At 26.7% G+C, this 18,206-nt stretch overlaps 3 protein-coding genes across 9 annotated transcripts in view; 2 read left to right on the top strand and 1 right to left on the bottom strand.

Moving 5' to 3' along the window:
• Positions 1 to 6,656, top strand: part of LOC129974980 (E3 ubiquitin-protein ligase SMURF2-like) — a 100,055-nt gene extending 93,399 nt beyond the window's left edge. For both annotated transcript variants that reach the window (XM_056087817.1, XM_056087816.1), the window contains one exon: positions 1,989 to 6,656. In XM_056087817.1, the coding sequence (XP_055943792.1) occupies positions 1,989 to 2,088 (100 nt within the window). In that variant the 3' untranslated portion in view covers positions 2,089 to 6,656. The remainder of the gene's footprint in view (positions 1 to 1,988) is intronic.
• A 4,339-nt stretch (positions 6,657 to 10,995) lies between these two features.
• Positions 10,996 to 16,846, bottom strand: LOC129975911 (uncharacterized). The gene is made up of 2 exons (XM_056089196.1): positions 14,926 to 16,846; positions 10,996 to 11,440 (listed from the first exon to the last, which is right to left on the bottom strand). Exon 1 carries the CDS (start codon positions 16,561 to 16,563, stop codon positions 14,926 to 14,928), a length of 1,638 nt encoding a protein of 545 aa, XP_055945171.1. The 5' UTR covers positions 16,564 to 16,846; the 3' UTR covers positions 10,996 to 11,440.
• Positions 16,847 to 17,108: 262 nt separating this feature from the next.
• Positions 17,109 to 18,206, top strand: part of LOC129975076 (diacylglycerol lipase-beta-like) — a 79,283-nt gene continuing 78,185 nt past the window's right edge. For 3 of the 6 annotated variants that reach the window (XM_056087974.1, XM_056087973.1, XM_056087971.1), the window contains exon 1: positions 17,109 to 17,323. The gene's annotated coding sequence lies outside the window, so the exon portion shown is untranslated. Of the gene's footprint in view, positions 17,416 to 18,206 lie in introns of all 6 variants that reach the window. The other 3 variants (XM_056087972.1, XM_056087969.1, XM_056087970.1) reach the window with 1 other exon arrangement.

Here is an 18,206-nt window from a genome sequence, read left to right as displayed (position 1 = left end):
AGAATGTGGAAAATATATCATTTCCATTTATTTGATTCTTCTTTCATCTCATTTTGCTTGTTTAGATAAGGAAAAACTCTTCTCTTTTTAGAAATAATTTTATGTATTCATATTATGTTTTTAATAATAACTTCGTCTCATCCTTGCTTTTCTATATATTTGTAAAGCATTTGTTAGTTATATTTCAACATCATTTAGTGACTTCCCATTAAAGAATTATTTAAATTAATTTTTGTGCAAAAATTTAGAACTTTATAAGTGAATATACTGAATGATTCAAAGTTTCCAAAACAAAACTAAAGGAAAATGTTCATGGTGCTCAAAAATTACTTGTAATTACTGTAATGTAAAAATTAAAATGTGCTGTAAAAATTACTTATTTGTTACTTTTGCCAAAAGATACCATAAATTAATGCCGATGAAATTCCCCTTTTATTTTTCATATTCAAATGATTCAAAGAGAAAGAACTGTAATCGCCATTCGTTATTTTTGTTTTTAAGGGCGCTTATACAGTGCTTATTATTTAAGATAAAATTAGACTAAATACTTTGTAGAGGGGGAAAACATTTATTAAAAAGAATAGATTGTTGTCAATCTAAAAGAACTTCTTTTGTACCTTTTGACATAATTTATGGAATTTTAAAATTTTCAGAATTTTTTTTTTTTTTTTTCTTCTCCAAAAATTTGAAACTGAAAATCCTGCATTTGGCATTCTATTCTAGGTTGTTATTAGAACTTTTGTATCTAGATTAAAATAAGAATTATCAATATACTTTCATTAATGTATTTTTCATTTTTTTCTCAATTCAGTCTTTCACTGATCCTGTCAGTGAAGAAATAAAACTTTTCCTTAGAGAAATGTTATTCTTTCATTATTTTTGCATGTTACTAAATTAGGAAACCAGTAAAAAATTAACTGTATATGCAAAAAACCCTTATGTGTATTCAAAATCAAACTGCATTTGAACTAAATTGATTGTAATTGAATTAAATTGCAATATTCTAGATGCAAAATACATTGGTTATGTGATATCTTTTAATTCCTTCTAACAGCAATCTATAATTGAAATTGAAAGAAAAGTGCTTTACATTGGCTTGTAATATTGACATCTAATTAACTAATAATATCACAACTTATAATATCACAATAAATATAGCGTAAAGACAAACAAATCATTGAAAAAATTTGTTCGATGCTGAACACTCCCGCTTTTAGTCATAAGTGAATAAAAAAAAGTTTACTTTTAGTAATAAATATACATAAGTACTTAATTATTTTTAGAAGTGTTTCATTGTTCTATCAAAATTGTTTCCTTATAGTTTTTCAATTTGATCTAATATATTTTTTTATTTTTAAAAAATCTGTTATGGACATAAGTTGTAAATATCTCTTATTGAAGATTCATGTATAATGAATTAATTTAAAAATTTGATATCTTTCTCTGCCTTTTATTTTAATCATTATTTTGCATTGGACATTTTTGAATAAAGATTTCAAATGACAAAAGGGATAGCTTCATTACTTAAGTAAAATATTTTTTTGCTTGTTTTTTGTTTAATTTGAATTTATGGCATAGGATTATTTAGTTAATGTACCATGTCAATAGATTTCTTTGCTATAAACTGTTATTCGTAAAAATAATGGAACATTTTAGAGCAGATAAATATTTAAAATATTTGTTGTGAAAAAGATAAAAGTGTTCAAATTCGGGAATTAATAGTGAAATCTGGTGGATTTTTAAAAAAATACCTTAAGGTTGATGTGAAAGAAAGTAATCATTCAATGTGGTTATTGCTGATGGATCTACTATACAAGATGTACTATTGTTAAGATATCATTTATATATCTTATTTTGAGAATGGAGGGGTTTATGTTTCTAAGGAAGACCTAAATATCAGATTTATGATCTTGGAATAAATACAAAATTATTATTATATTAACACAAAATTTTTTTATGTAATATATCTTTTATATATTTATTTTCAGTTTCAACCGCATTGACATCCCTCCGTATGAATCTTACGAGAAGCTATATGAAAAATTGACTCAGGCTATTGAAGAAACATGTGGCTTTGCAGTGGAATGAAAATATTTATTGAAATGTCAGATATACATTCATGTTACTGTATCAGCTGAAGCCTTATGTTAATTTCTTACTGCCTTTGTGTGTTAAAACTATTTGAATAGAAAATGGCTGAAACTGTAAAAAAAAAAATCCAGAACTGTTGAAACACTGACAAAAATCTAATCATGGAATGGTTTATATAAACATTTTAAAAAAATGTAGCAGTATTAACTGAATTTTGAACACATTATTGTACAAAGTTTTAAATTGAGTCAAAATTTTAATTAATTTGTAAAATGTGAAATTTTTCTGAATTTCCATTATAATTTTGTACATAAAAGTGATGAAATTTGTATAGAAAACAAAGATATTTTTTTACAATTAATTGTATTCTTGGGTTATGATTTAAATATTTTTTATATGGTAAACAGTAGAATGTTTTTTGTGTATGTGTGTTCATTACAATTTACAAGACTGATGCTTTTCCTGTTTAATCTTTCAATTAAAATAAACGGTATAAGTACAAATTATTCTTAAATTTAAAGTAAAATTTTAATTTTTTCTAGTTTTTTGCATACATTTGTAACCATTCAAAATCAGAGGTATTTTATATTGAAACATTTTAAAATTTTCATAATTTTTTTTTATGTGTATCTTGTTTGTTACATGTGTTTTCAACAGTAAAATATTTCTTAGCTTCTGAATTTTCTTATTATTGAGCAATTTTAATTTTATATTTTTAAAAATAGGAGCTTAAATTGAGTTTTAGATGTTTAGACAGAGTGTCCAAAATTTTTGTAGATATTTTTCTAATATTTCCTATTTAGGACACATAATTTATAATGCATAGTTCTTTGCAAGTACTGTATAAAAAGAAAATAAACATAAGTTATTTTTATATTTTAATCCATTCACTCTTAGTTTTAGATATGAATAATCTGTAAATGTGTAGTTCTGTGATGTCATAACTCATGGTACTCTTCAGTTTGTTATTTATATAAAATGTTTGTTTTCTATGTTTAGTGTAAAAATGTGGATTTAAATAATGTATTTTAACAACTTTGAAAAGTTTATATGGTTTTTAATGTATTATTGCTGATTATGGTCAGTATTTTGTAAAAAAGAAAAAAAAAGAAAAAAAAAATTAGTGTATGTTTATGTCTTGATTCTTATTCTTGATTTAATTGTGGTGTTATAAAAAAAGCATACATGTGATAAAATTGCCATCTTTTGCTAAACAAAATGTTTGTAGTTATGTTGAGAAATTTCTTTGAATAGTTTCTTTCTATAATTTCTTTAGGAGCTGTGCTAGCATTATCTATTATTAAGCTAAATAGTCCTTCCAGTTTTGTTTATTCCTAGTAATTTAGCACTGAATTAAAATTAGTTTTTTTTTATATAAATTTCAAAAAATGCATATCTATATTCCTTTGATAAAGAATAATCACTATATTCTTTAGTTTTCTGTTTGGTTTCAATATTTTATTTGCATTTCAAAAACTTCTATAAAACAAAACAAATTCTATAAAACAGAAAGATATTGTGTCTAAAATATCAGACAAATCTATGCGTAGGGAACTTGAATACTTCTTGTGCTATTTGTAAAGAAAGGGGAAGAAAAAAAAACTTCACATCCGAAATATGTATAGGTATTTTTGTATTGAAAATTTATATTTTATTATTGCATGCAGTTTTTCTCAATTTACAGCTTTATTTTCAGTATCTGTCATAAAAGGAATTCAAAATATAATATAGTAATAGGATTTTCTTGTATGAGCTAATATGGATAAGATAACTTGGACATGGAAACATTACAAATGAAATATATACATAATGAGATGTGTCAGAATCATGGGTGAAAATTATCATTGCTATAAATAAATTGAATCCTTTATCTTTGAATAATGGCTTTTGAAATCCTAATTTATGTTATGTTGTAAAGCTGACTCCATTTTTGACTCTTTAAAAATCTTGTACAAATTAATCGCTTTTTATCATGAATTAAAGACTAAAACTGATGTAAAAAATTAGAAATCAATCTTTTATATTATCCATCTGAAATAATTAATGAATGCTGATATATGATTGAATAAAATTTGTTGATTTACAGATTGCATATAATGAATAAAAACTGATATTCTGATATTATATCATTGTAGCATGTGATAAACCATCTTGTTTCATCATTTTCTTTCTGTGCATAATACGTTAGACTTTCAATGAAAAATTTATTAATATTTTTTTTATAGTGCAGGATATTAGAAAATTTTATATTCTGGAAATTTTGACCTTGAAACAAAAATATATACTTTTTTTGATTTAGTCGAAAATAAATTATTTAAGTCTACCATTCTACATATATACAATTTAATTTTCAAATGCCTTTAAGCAACATACCCTATTTTGAAAGTAAATTGAAGATCTAAAACTTTTATTATTTCAACTTATACCATATATAGAGCCCTACAAATATTGAGGATAAAAGAAATGATATTTACTTGAGACTGCATGCCCTTTTAGTTTTGCTTGCATGATTGAGGATGTCATATTTTATTTTGCAATGCTGAATTAAAAGTTGCCAGTTAAAAAAAATAAGATATTTAAGTTCACGTTTATCACTGTTACAACTTTTTTACCAAATTCAATCCCAATGTCACTGATTGCCAATAAGTTGTTTCTTAGCAGTAAATAATATTTAAAACAAAATATAACTTTCAATGAATTTTTCCCATAAATTATTTTAAAAAATAAGAATTTTTTTTGAATTATTATAAAAATAAATTAGTCATTTAAGGATAAAAAGATGTGTCAGTATGAGTAATTTTTTTTGTTGTTGTTTCTAGTATTATAATTATATACTAAGCTGTATGTGTTATAAGAAAACAATATTTGTAAAATGTTTAGAAAAACCTGAAAATTAAATGAATATAACTTTCTGGAATGATGCTTATTTTAATGTATGTATGTATGCATGCATTGATTCTTGAAATTTTTTGGCATTTATTGTTTTAAGAATGACTTTAGCAGAAACGTATCTAATAATCTTAATTTAATACTACTATATCTCATTTTTTATGTGCTTTTGTAGTTGAAGGATTTTTATTTTAAAAATTAAAATTTTCATTGTGTACAAAATTTGAAACATTGATTTTTATAAGATTTGAGATGTTAACCTTGTTCGTATTAAATCTCTTCTATATTTTATGAACTATCAAACATTATACAAAATTGCATTATAAGTTAATTCAGTTTTATTTTCAAACTATATAAAGTCCATTTGAACTTAACTTGATGGATAAATATAATCATATGTAAAAATTTTGTAAACTTTTTAATTTTGATGCTTGAAGAGCAATTGAAATATTTGAGTGAATTTATTAAGAATCCATGTTAAAAGTTAATGTTTTTTTCCCAAAAAGTTAAATTTTATTTGCCAGATGGTTAAAATTTACAAGGTGTCCACTCTAATCAGGGCTTATATTTCAATTAACGAAAGAACTTCTGGAAAGGTTACAAAATCTAAATCTTTATACAGTGTATGCCTCAGTCCTATTCGTCTAAATGTTTTTCATACACTGACTTGCATTGCATAGTTTCCACTCTTTTGTAAACTATAATTAACTTGGTTTAGTTATAAAATTTTTGAATTTCACAACTTTAATCTATTTTAATACTTACCTTCAGAAAGATCATATCAATCAACAGATACCACTTTTTTTAAAGTACATGTTAATTGGCAAAAATAAATTTTTTAAAAAAAATCAGTATTTCCTTATTTTATTTGCATCCCCCCCCCCAAATGAATTTTTCTTTTATTTAAAGTATAACTATAAATAACTGCTCCTACCAGCCTCAAACGCACTTGACAAAAAGTATAAGTGAATTAAGATTATTTTTAGATGACCAATAGCAATTGTAATATTATGTTTCTTTTCAGCAGAATATTTATTAATTCAGACAACATATAACTTTATTTCATTTAAAGCATTTTTCCAAAAAGATGCTCATATGTAATTAAGAAAACTGTTTAGAAATTAACTGTTGGACCATAATTATTGTGGACACCTGCATATCTCATGCTTAAAAATGTCTACATACTATATTTCGTTTCTGTATTAAACATATTTTAATACTATACTTTCCGGTCATATAATATAATAGAACCATCATATAATATAATACTAAAATCAATTGGGTATATAAATTTTAAGTTGAGAAACCAAATTTCAGGTGCTTTTTATTTTAAAAAATATGTCTACTTTACCTACATGCTATTGCTTTAAAGGTATAATACAATAATTCAAAGTGAAACATATCCAATTTTCTTTACTGCCATATAGAAATAATTTCCATTATGCCAAAACCATGACTCTTGCTATCAACTTTATTGTATATATATGTATTTGTCTTGAAGGAGAAGCAGATACTTTTTGTAGGGAAACAATTCTCTACTAGGCTTGTTAAAATTATGTACTTGTTAACACTCTTTTTATGTCTAAAAATGTATCATATATAGATTACATTTCCACTGATTTTACTTTTCTGTACCATAATACTTGTTATAGCTCTAAATAATAAAATACATTATTTTTTAGTGATTTATGTTGTTTTTAATGCGTTGTGTATTGCCTACTCTGTTGACAATTTTTTTTATTTTCCAGACGTTATAACAGGAAAATCTCAAGTTTTTTCTTCCATGCCTTAATGCTATGTCTGAGAGCTTCATGATTAACACACACATTCTCTTTTTTTTTTTTAATTATTATTATTAATAGAGATAAATGCTTAAGTCTTTTGACATAAACATAAAGGTCACATTCAGCAGCAAAATTATCTATCTCCTAACTTTCTAGTAAACAATTCTGCTAGACTTAGTAATTGTTTAATAAAATCATTCCCTTAAATACATAAATTATAAATACAAGAGGTACTTAAAAAAATTATCTGGTTTTATATGTTTTCTGATCAAAAATTCTTTTTAACTGATTTATTACAACCAATTAGCGTGCATATAGTTGGATTAAAATTCTATGTACAAAAATTTAACGGTGGCAGAAACCTCAAAAGAATCACATAGGATTGTATGGCTAGAAATTCGAATTTGATGCTGGAGGGATGAAAAAAAAAGCCCAAAATAAATGGAAAAACTCTTTATTTAGTGATTTTTTACACCAAGTCGCACGCATGGTTACGCAAGATGTATGCCCGCCATTTCAGCATCCGTATGTGCTTCCATGGCAGATTAGCGTAAAAAAGAGGGGAAATATTTTTCATAGTGTTTATATACAGTGAGATTTTGATAAGGATTTCTCTATACGCGTCGTCCCAGGCAAGGAATCTTGCCTTGTCTTTTAAAAAGAATGTGCTTGCCTGGACAGATTTTTATCCCTTCACTCAGAGTGTGGGAACTTTATTGGCTTTTAGCTGATGCAGCAATTTTAGAACTCGAGTCAAATTAATAAAATAGAAAAGGTAGAATGGGATTAGGGGATAAAAGAATATTTTAGAATGAAGTTAAATATGTTCTGAATTGAGCTAAAAATTAGAATTAAATTTTAAAATATCATTATATATATATATATCGCTTGATTTTAAAAATGAGTCTTGAGGGTCTTTAAAAAATTAATTCTGCAGTTAATTGGTTAAAAGTGCCTTTTCTTTTTAAATCCAGGTTAAAAAATCCTTACACTGAGATCTACCGAATTATATAAATGTATTATCGTTGCGCTGTAGGATTTTTCATATCTGGTGGAATGCTTACGAGTCTAGAGATCAGAATAAAATAAGGTTTCGCTGTTTAGGGCAATACTGATACTATGGGAAAAATATAACTTTTTTTTTTCATTATGACTTGAATAGCGGTAAAATAAAGCGATGTTTTGAACTTCATCATAATAAAAATCAATGTGATAAATTGCGTCCAAAAACTAATTTTTCAAAAATTATTAAAACAAAAGAAAAAAAATGCATTCATTCAAACAAAATTTTTATTAAAGAAAAGCTAGTTTTTTAGCCTTTAAAACGGCGTAAAATAATTTTTTTTGCGATGATATGCTTTGATGTTATGGTGAAAACATGTTAAAAATTTTTTTTAATTTAAAATTTTGAAAAATCCGCGCTTAATCAGCCTTCAATATTCCAGAAAATATTGGAGGCAACCAAATTTCATGCTCCTAAGTTAGATGGTTTTTGCTGCGCACTACTCTGTCAATTTGGATAAACCTTTATATTTCTTTGGGAACAAAATAAAAATTCTGAATATAAAACTGAATTACATTATTCAATAAACTGCTTGAAAATTTAATTTATTAATTTAATTAAACTAAATTAAAGCAAAGAAAGCATTTTTTCCCATTTGTCATTTTAAAAGCGGTAAAATAACGTGACTCAAGGAAGCAATGATATTGATTTGAGTTTCATTATAATAAAAATCATTGTTATAAATTTGTTATAAATTATGTCCAAAACTAATTTTTCAAAAATTACTAAAACTGAAGGAGAAAAATGCATTCATTCAAATAAAATTGGTATAAAAGAAAAGCTATTAAAATACTTTTAAAATGAAGTAAAAATAATCTTTGTGCGATGATTCTTTAATGCTACGGCAACAGCATTATTATTATTATTATTATTTTTATTTTTTTTTTGAAAAAACTGAACTTCTAAAATTTTGGAATATCCGTTCTTAATGGGCCTCTAAAACCCAAAAGTAACTTTCCAAACTTCAATGGTTTATGTTAAGCATTGCTCTCTTACTCAAGTAAATCCTTTATATGTAAAGGAAGATTTCATTGGGGGGGGGGGGAGAATTCTATATAAAAAAAATCTTTATAAAATTATAATATCTGAACCCTGAAGAATAAAAGTTATGAAAAACTTTTTTTATTTCATTCAAAATTTTAAATATCAGAGCTAGCAGGATTCTTTTCCCTTGTTAAAAACTAAAATTTGGTGAAATTGATCCAACATATAATTTTCAAATGGATGGGTTCATTTAAAAAAATACACAGTGAAAGAAATCACGATCATTGAAAACATATGGCTTCAAGTTAAAATCTCATCGTACTAGATTTAACGCGATCGAGTAACATCATTACATACCCCAATTAATAACATTTTAGTATAAAACATTAAGATCAATCTAATAAGCCGTGCAAGGGATTGCTCCAAAACAACATTAAAGGGAATGAGGATCGAAAGTGTAACGTATTCAAGAGGTTTCACTGCAAGTGTTTTCACGGCAGCTTCTACCACGTTCGATATATTTCTTTGATGCATGCCAAATTAAGCATGTTCTATTTTTGTTTCCTATTGATCGGACCAATCTGCGTATTCTTCTTTAACGACACATAAAAAGTATCTAGGCATAACTTAAATTAATTCTTCAACATCTCAAACATTAAAATTTTGTTTAGCGTTTGAGATGTTGAAAAATATTCGGTTTTTTTTTTAATTTTAAGAAGCAACAAGTATGGCACAGTACATATTTCGTACTGCCCCTTCTGGATAATTACTCCATTATTTCAATAAACGGCAATGCACATTGTGGAAGAAAGAAGAAGCGGGAAAAAAAAAAGTCTCATAAGCGTTATCTTAATATGTGTTGGCACCCCTGGATTTATTTCACTACGCATTCCTTGTCCGAATTCTTCCCTTTCATTAGTTTTCTTTCTTGATAAATCTGATAAACAAGTCTTTACGATTGTGCTTTCAAATTATCTTATTCAATGTGTGGGGAAACAATGCTGCATCTGCACTTCTCGAAAAAATTAAGCACTTTTTAAGGACCTATTTTCAAAATTAGGCACTTTTAAAGCGCTTAAAAATGCTTTTCAAATCTAAGCATTTGTTATGATGCTACGCACTCTGAGTACACAACAAAGGGATTTTGCGGAACTACGCGAACTCATACAGCAAAATCAGGATTATTTTATACATCTAATTCGTATTAAATACAGATTTTGAACAATTCATTATTTAAAAATTTCTCTAATCTACTTTGAATATGATGACAATTTCTCAAATAATAAATAAACCATTCAATAACTCAAGTATTGTAAATATCACCGCGCTTCTTCAACAGATCCAATATTTCTGCCAGATAAATGTATTATATTCTTTTATGTAGTTCGCGCATGCAAATTAACTGCAATTCGGGAATCTCAAGGAAAAAGAACCGAAAAAAGAAAAAGAATTGAAATGGAGCGAGTTTCATTTTTGGAAGTAATGATTACAATCATTTATTTTTGCAGATTGGCATTCTTTAGATGAGGGGAAAAAAAAAAAAAAAAAAAAAAAAGCTAAGAAACTTAAAATTCCTTGTATTTCCCAGGTTTTTATCACAATTTTCAAATTTCCCGGTTTCTTCAGGCGATTTTTAAATTCCCTGTATTTACTAGGTTCTCCCAGTGGCATGGAAACCCTGCTTTTACAACAGCTTACTGGTCTCCTTGCCTCCGCTTTTCAAAAGGTTTTACACGAAGAATGGAACCACCCAGAGGTTGAACTGCTCCTTTCCTCATAAAAGAACTTGTCAATGATACCATTGTTTTATTAAAATAACATATCAAAATGATTATCCTGATAAATGTTTGTTCAACCAAAAGAAACATTTGCTATTAAATAGCTTATACTTTTCGTTTTATATATATATATATAAACCTTTCTTCAAAAAAAATTGAAGAAGTGATAATAGCAAAATATTTCTGCCAAAGTTATTTATAATTTAAAAAGACTTGTTAGAAATAAAACTTACTCTAGTAGTCATAGAGAATATAATAAATACAATAAAAAAATGGAAACTTTAAATTTAATTGCAGGCTGCAATCTGCAAAAATAAATTCATAATTTAAATTTACTGTAATGGGATTACCCACATGCCAGTCATGTGGGTAAACCCAAACGTGTATGTGAGTCTATTATGTTTATCAATGACATATAGCTTACAGTCAAGCCTAAAATTCGCCAATAGCATTAATTTAATATGCAAATACTCAAAATGTAATAAGTGAAATGAATACAAATTTTATTTAAAGTTACATGCTGTCTTCTTTAAGATACGGACATCCTTTACACTTACACCAAATTATAGCGGAGAGAAAATGTTTACACTTTATTTATTAATACAACCTATAAATGAATATCAACAAAAGTGCAGAGTTAATATTAGGATATTCTACAAAACTGAACAACAAATAAGTTTTTGAATCAAAATAATACAAATTAACAAGCAAAAAAGAGAATTGAAATACAATGCATGAAATAAGCCAACAATCAAAATGCAACAAAGAACTTCATAAATACACTCAATATACTCATTGCATATTACTCTTCAAATGAAGCAAAATCATCCAAAAATGATAGTCTTGGGTTCCTGCAACAAACAATATATATTGAGATATGCCTTTACTGAAAAGATGTGGTAATGTGAAAATTGATTTCCACATAAATATGTCATCCAATTAAAAAAATATATATATATTTTATTTACAAATACATATTTTAAAAACAATTCAAAGTATAAAATAACAGTTTAAAAGTAGTTAGCTTAAACTAATAAAACAGAAAGTTATTATTTGCAATTTAGCAAAGAAGGAACATGCATCTTGATGGGTTAACAAGTTCCATCGTAAACAATGTTCTTTTTCATATTTCATAATAGCATCACAATTCAGCTTTCAGATAGAATTTATACTTGACTACATTAGATTAAATTCATCAAGATTTATAAAACTATAGATCTTCATCACAATTTGCAAGTAACCCTAAAGTAGACATACATTTCTTGACTGATAAATGCATACACAATAAAATTCTTCTTGATTTGCATTTTCTTTCTTCAGTTGCCTCCATTATGACAGGTAAAGTCATCCAGGATTACAGATAATAAATTACATTTATGTGTATAAAAAAAACCTAATATCAGTAAATATTAAGCTTTATCAGATCTGTCAAAAAGATTAAAAGAAACCTTGTTTTTAATTCAACTTCTTTACCAAATAGAGTAATCACAGCATCATATTTATTGCAGTAAAACTTTTTAGCTGCAAGCATCTGAGATATTAAAAAGACATTTATCAGAATTTAGTAACTACTCATATTTTTAACAAAGTTTTCAATCATTCTTTTTTGCTAATTGTTTTATAGAGTCAATGATATATCTTGCATGAATGAAGAGTTAAGATAGGCATGTTTGTTGTAATAAGCTAGTTTTTTAACATGTTGCTTAACCAGTAGGATGGGACAACCCCAATGATATCACCAGCCAAATAATTACATTGATTACATAAAAATTTTAGATATTTTAAATTTAGAAGATTATCTTATTTTGGAATTAAATTATGTAACCAATATAATCATTATTTTTGAAATTAAAAAAGAATTACTTTCACGATTCTTCTTCAAAACATACACACTGAAGTTTAAATTCAAATTTTCTTAGCATTTTTTTTTTTCTTACTGTTACACTATTTATAAATGCTAAGCATAAGCTTTAATTTTTTTAAATAAAATATTGCTTGGGTAAGAAAGTGGGGGAAAAAAGGATTTTTAATAATATTCATTAAAAAAAAAATCAGAAATAAAAAATACAGGAAATGGGGGGGGGGATTTCAGATTGAGGAATCCTCTGATCAGGAATCTCGCATTTCTGTCCATGGCACCTCTGATGAAAGAATTCATATCAATATAAATGAGCATGAAAATATACAAGCAGATTAAATTTATATTTGGTAAAGATGAATCAAATATAAGTTTAAATTATTTTGTTTTAATTAAATTTTTAACAGTAAAAAATTCCATTATTCACCATATTGGGAATAAATATAAGGATGGTAGAATAGTTTTAAAATACAATTTATGAAGAGAAACGAAAAAAGAAATTTCATCTTTCTGCAAGAAACTGAACACTCCATTATTGATAATAACCACCAAAGATAGTTGGTGGCACTAATTGGGCATACACATACTTTTCATTTGATTTTACTATGTATAATGCAAGGTAAAATAAATGCTATAATTTACACTAAACCTTAGGTATATAAGTATCACACAGTCATTTTTTCCCCACAGCATTTCTGAAAATTAAATATGAATTTTTATTTTCAAAAAACAAGTCCCATCCCTTCCTTATAAAGAAAGAAAGGGAGGGGGGGACTTTTTTTTCTTGCTAAGTTGATTTATCAAATTAAAATCTTAATTATTAATATGAAACACTTTTAATATGTTAAAATGTTTCAAGATGCTATTCTGAAAATTTCCATTTTGTAACAACAGAAAATAATTCAGAAATTTTTTATAAAATTGTCACACCCCTCCTATTTATTTCGTAATGACATAAAAAATTTAAATTTTAAAAATGTTCTAACATTTTTTTAGTTAAAATAAAATAATGAATAAATAATTATAACTTCTTAATATATAGACATTTATGAAATGCAAAATAAATTACTGAACTTTTAGTTTTAAATCTACAACTAAGTAAAAATATCAAGTAATTTAAAATGCAAAAATCACTTGAAAATACTTTAATATCTTAAATGCTTCTTATATTATAATAGGAATTAACAAATACTTCAAATAAGATGCATTAATTTAAATAAACCTGTAAGTCAAGGGGTTAAAATTATTTTAATTCTGATTATTTATTAGTTCTTAAAACTCTAAATTAAAGTTCATACATTTTTTTAAACCAAATATTTGTTAGTGCATGCAGGGATTTTACAAGTGGAACTCGAACAGGTAAGAGGCTAATAATAGTCAAAATTATGCCTAAAATACAACAAGACTAAAACAGTTGAATCAAAAATAGTGGCACTTGTATGAAATTCAGCTTGTAAATCACAAAAGCAACTTTAATCAGATGCAAGTCAATTTTTTTTTTTAAACTACAACATATAACATAACTACTATCGTAAAATATTTTTCAAGATTATTTTCAATTTATAAATATTTAGAATATATAAGAAAGTTTACAGTTCTTGATATTTTTCAATGTTGTACTTATTTGATGCCATTATTTTCTTCTTTCTGTTTCTATACAGAAAAAGATCTATACAGATAATCACAGTAATTTTCAGCTTATAAGTGATTAACAATTTGGAGATCACTTTATTCATATTTCTTATGATCCACATCTTAAGAGAGGAAGGTTTTTGATTATATGAGAGAAAAAAGTTTTATTTTAACAAAATTCATTAACAAAACATTATAATTTTCATTACAATTTTAAATTTTGATTATTTTTATTTAATTACTACTTTTATTTTGTAATTCTTTAAGTACAAAAATTATATGAAGAATAGAAATACAGCAGTAGGAAGAAAACACTCTGTCATTATTTTGCATTATTATTTTTATAACAGCAAAAATCTGTAAACTTTCAACTCTAAATAATTCTTTAAAACAGCACAATGATGATGAAAAAGATTTCAGTTTCGAATAAATTTAGCAGCTTGTACCTTCACCAATCAAGATTGCTTGCAATCCCGCTGAATCTAATGCCACATTTCACTAAGTCATTTTAACTAGAAAGGAATTTATAACTAGGCAGAATACCTATTTACCTTTCATTCCCATTCTGACAAATACAGTTTGTACTAAAATATATATATTTTTTTCCCCAATAGAAAACTGCATGTCACATAGAATCAGTCATTTTGTATCCCAGATATAAATGGAACAAATACAGTAAAATGATGAAATATATCATTTTCAAAATAAACATCCAGTAACAATTGCTAATACTCATATACAAAGAATATTAACTTTTGCATAAATTTCAGTATAAGTATAAATAATCGAAAATTCAATATTTTCCAAAACAAGATTTCACAAAATAGTCTTAAAAAAATGTGTTACTTAATAGAAGGTTTCAGCTGGAAGATCTTGAAAAGGCACGGAAGAAGGATATCCTTTATAAGAGTTAGACCGACGATGTGAAGACTGAGATGATGATACCCGTGAATAACAATTACTTTCCCGCATGCTACTTGACTTAATAGGGCGTGCTTGATTATTACAACTGTATACTTTTTCTGGCATTGAAGAACGCCTAATTATGGTTTTACCTGATTTATTAGACAAAATTCTCAAAGTAGATGAAGTATTTGTATTATACAAAGGAGAGGCATCAATTCTCTGAAGAATTGAAAGTCTTGTTTTGGCACATACTGGATTAGTACTTGCAATATGATTTACTTTATAATGTCCTTGTTTAGAATGATATGGTTCATTTGCAACTAAAGTATCACAAGTATAAGGTCTTTTTATATCTCGAAAATTGAAGCTTCTTGTTCGAAGACGAGAAGAGACTTGATTTCTCTTTTCATTTTGCATTGATTTTGAACGCAATATTCGAGTTCCTGAGAAGCCATTTTGCCTAGAATTACTTCCATTACCATTAGTTGCAGTCAATGGTATCTGTTCAGCATTATATGTATAAGGTCTTTTTATATCTCGGAAATTGAAGCTTCTTGTTCGAAGATGAGAAGGGGCTTGACTTCTCTTTTCATCTTGCATTGATTTTGAACGCAAAATTCTAGTTCCTGAGAAGCCAGTTTGCCTAGAATTACTTCCATTACCATTAGTTACAGTTAATGGTATCTGTTCAGCATTATATGCTGTTGAATTATAATTGCTGTTAGTATAAGAATCTGTGCAAAGGGAATTATGTGAGGAATCTGATATAAAATCTGTATTAATAATGATACTAGATAAGCTTTCAGAAAGCAATCTATTTTCTGCACGTAAGGATATATTTGATATTTCTATATTTTGATAACGATCTGGTGACCAACTTACATCAGTTTGAACAGATTTTGTTGAAGTGGTAGAAACTTTGGAATCATATTTCGCAGGGGATTGATTTCGGGAACCAAATAAATTGCTTATCTTTGATGTTGGAATTTTGTTGCGTTTTTTATCACGTCGAGATTTAAATCTTTCAAAAAATGATTTAGCTTTCACTCTGGCAGAACCTTCAGTATCCTTTACTGTTTTCATGCCAGTAGGTTTCAGAATGCTTTTGCAAGCTCGAAGTTCATGTTTTGCTTTTATGATGCCTTTCCTTCGATTCTTCTTTGATAAATGAGAGTCGATTGTCTCAATGATACGCGAAAGTCGAGGAAATTTTGAAGTTGGCTTTTCATCCATTTTAGTCACATTTGACGAAGGTTCATTGGAAAAACTCTCCAGGTCGTGAGAATTTTCTTTTTCACAGCAATTAGAAGTACTAGGAACAGGCTCTGACATAGATGCTGTTGTGACAATATTATCCTCTACTTTCTTCGGAGTCAAAACATTTCCTTCGTTTGTATTTGAATTCGATTCATTTTCATCAAAATCAGAATCACCGCTTGCATCTAAGGATACTTCATCTGTACTGCGTATGTGTGGAATATAGGTCATTTGTTCTCGGAAGAAATTTTTTAGAAGAACTTTTCGTCTCAGATCATACGGTCGGGGTCGAAGCCTGGAAGTTACTCGATTTCTTTCCATCACATCAAAATCTTTTATAACAAAATATACCTGAAGTATCTATTTTATATCTGAAGTAAATATCTATCAAAATACATTGAAAAGGAAACGAGTGTTCAATCTCTCACCTCAAATCCTAGTCTTCTTCCGTTCATAAAACATCCCCTCTGCTTCCTTCATTGTTCAAATCAGCCAATCGGCGACGAAAATGATGTGAAGTAACCGTGTTCTTTCTGAAATAAAAATTATGTAAAAATTATGAAATTATGGATGCAATTTCAACATAATCATTACTTATAGTTTGTCTAATGATTATCGATGCATTCGTTGCTTAAAATTATACATATTGTTATTAAAATTTCAAAAAGTTTCAAAATTTTTTCTAACAGCAATTGTTTCTCACAAATTGTTTCTAAATTTTATGAATTTGATTTTATTTAAAATAAAATTTTTTGTATTAATAAAATTTTTGATAATATAAATTGTTTTTCATTGTAAAAAGAAAAGAATCCACCTCAACTCGGTCCTATAATCTGCTGCAATGAAAATAAGAAACCTTTCTTAAATGTCATAAGTGAAGCGGTTTAGCGGCAGCTGTTTTCCTCTTGAATTACATAAAGGATGAATTACTACCTTTCTAAACGCTTAAATGATTCTCAAAATGCGAATTTAAATTAATAGTTAGCTCCTTCATATATTGTACATCTTTTTGTCCGTATTTTCTTTAGCATGTATAAATTAAAAAGTCTGTGTGTGCTTTATTGACGAGCACATAATTTAGGTATTTATTAAATTTAACTTTCTCGGGACATTTGAAATGTTTTTTTTATACTGCAGGAATTAAGCTACGTTGAGAGAAATGAAAAAGCCCTGGTAGTTGCTTTGTTATATTATTCTATTAACCTTTATCGGTTTAAATATTCTTGCATTCATTTAATTACAACTGTTTTGCATTATTATTAAAGGTATCCAATGTGTCTATTATACTTTCTGTTCGAGAAATTATTTTTTATTGGAAACATACACATTAGGCATTATGAAGTCTAATTTGATATTTAAATGTAATTCCTCCTTTTTTTTTATTTTAGAGGTGGGGGATATTCGAATTTACTATTTTTTCAGTATTTTATATCTTACTGTTATTTTTTTAGTTTATTGGAAATTCTTCCAAATGCAACAGATAAGCTATGAAAATTTTTCGAACATGAATTGTTTTTTTAAAAAAATTGATAACTGTAATAAGCATAAAATAACAGCATAAAAATGATAACTGTAATATATATTTCTTGCAAATAGAGCCTTTTACTGTTTCTTAGACTGAAATTTCTTTTTTTATGTGGCAGGATTTAAATATTAATCATTTTGATTGATTAAATAAGCTATATTTAATATTGCTTCAAGCTGAATATAATGATTTTTAGGTGACTTTCAGGTTTTATCTGACAAAATTGAATTCATATTGTTTGAAAGATTCTTTTATTGAAATGTTGAAAGCATATGGCTTAAAATTGTGAAGCCCACTAAAAAATAATTTCAGGCAAATGTTGGTTTGCGATTCTTCTGTTGCATGTTATTTTTTGAGCATATTTATTATGATAAAATATGTGTGCAGTATTATCCTTATAAAAGAGCTCAATATTTCTATCAGTGTTTGGTAAATCATC

Source organism: Argiope bruennichi, chromosome 7, assembly GCF_947563725.1.
Source record: "Argiope bruennichi chromosome 7, qqArgBrue1.1, whole genome shotgun sequence".
Lineage (NCBI taxonomy): Eukaryota > Metazoa > Arthropoda > Arachnida > Araneae > Araneidae > Argiope > Argiope bruennichi.
The sequence above is the reverse complement of the archived record's forward strand: the minus strand, read 5'-3'. Positions and strand labels throughout refer to the sequence as shown.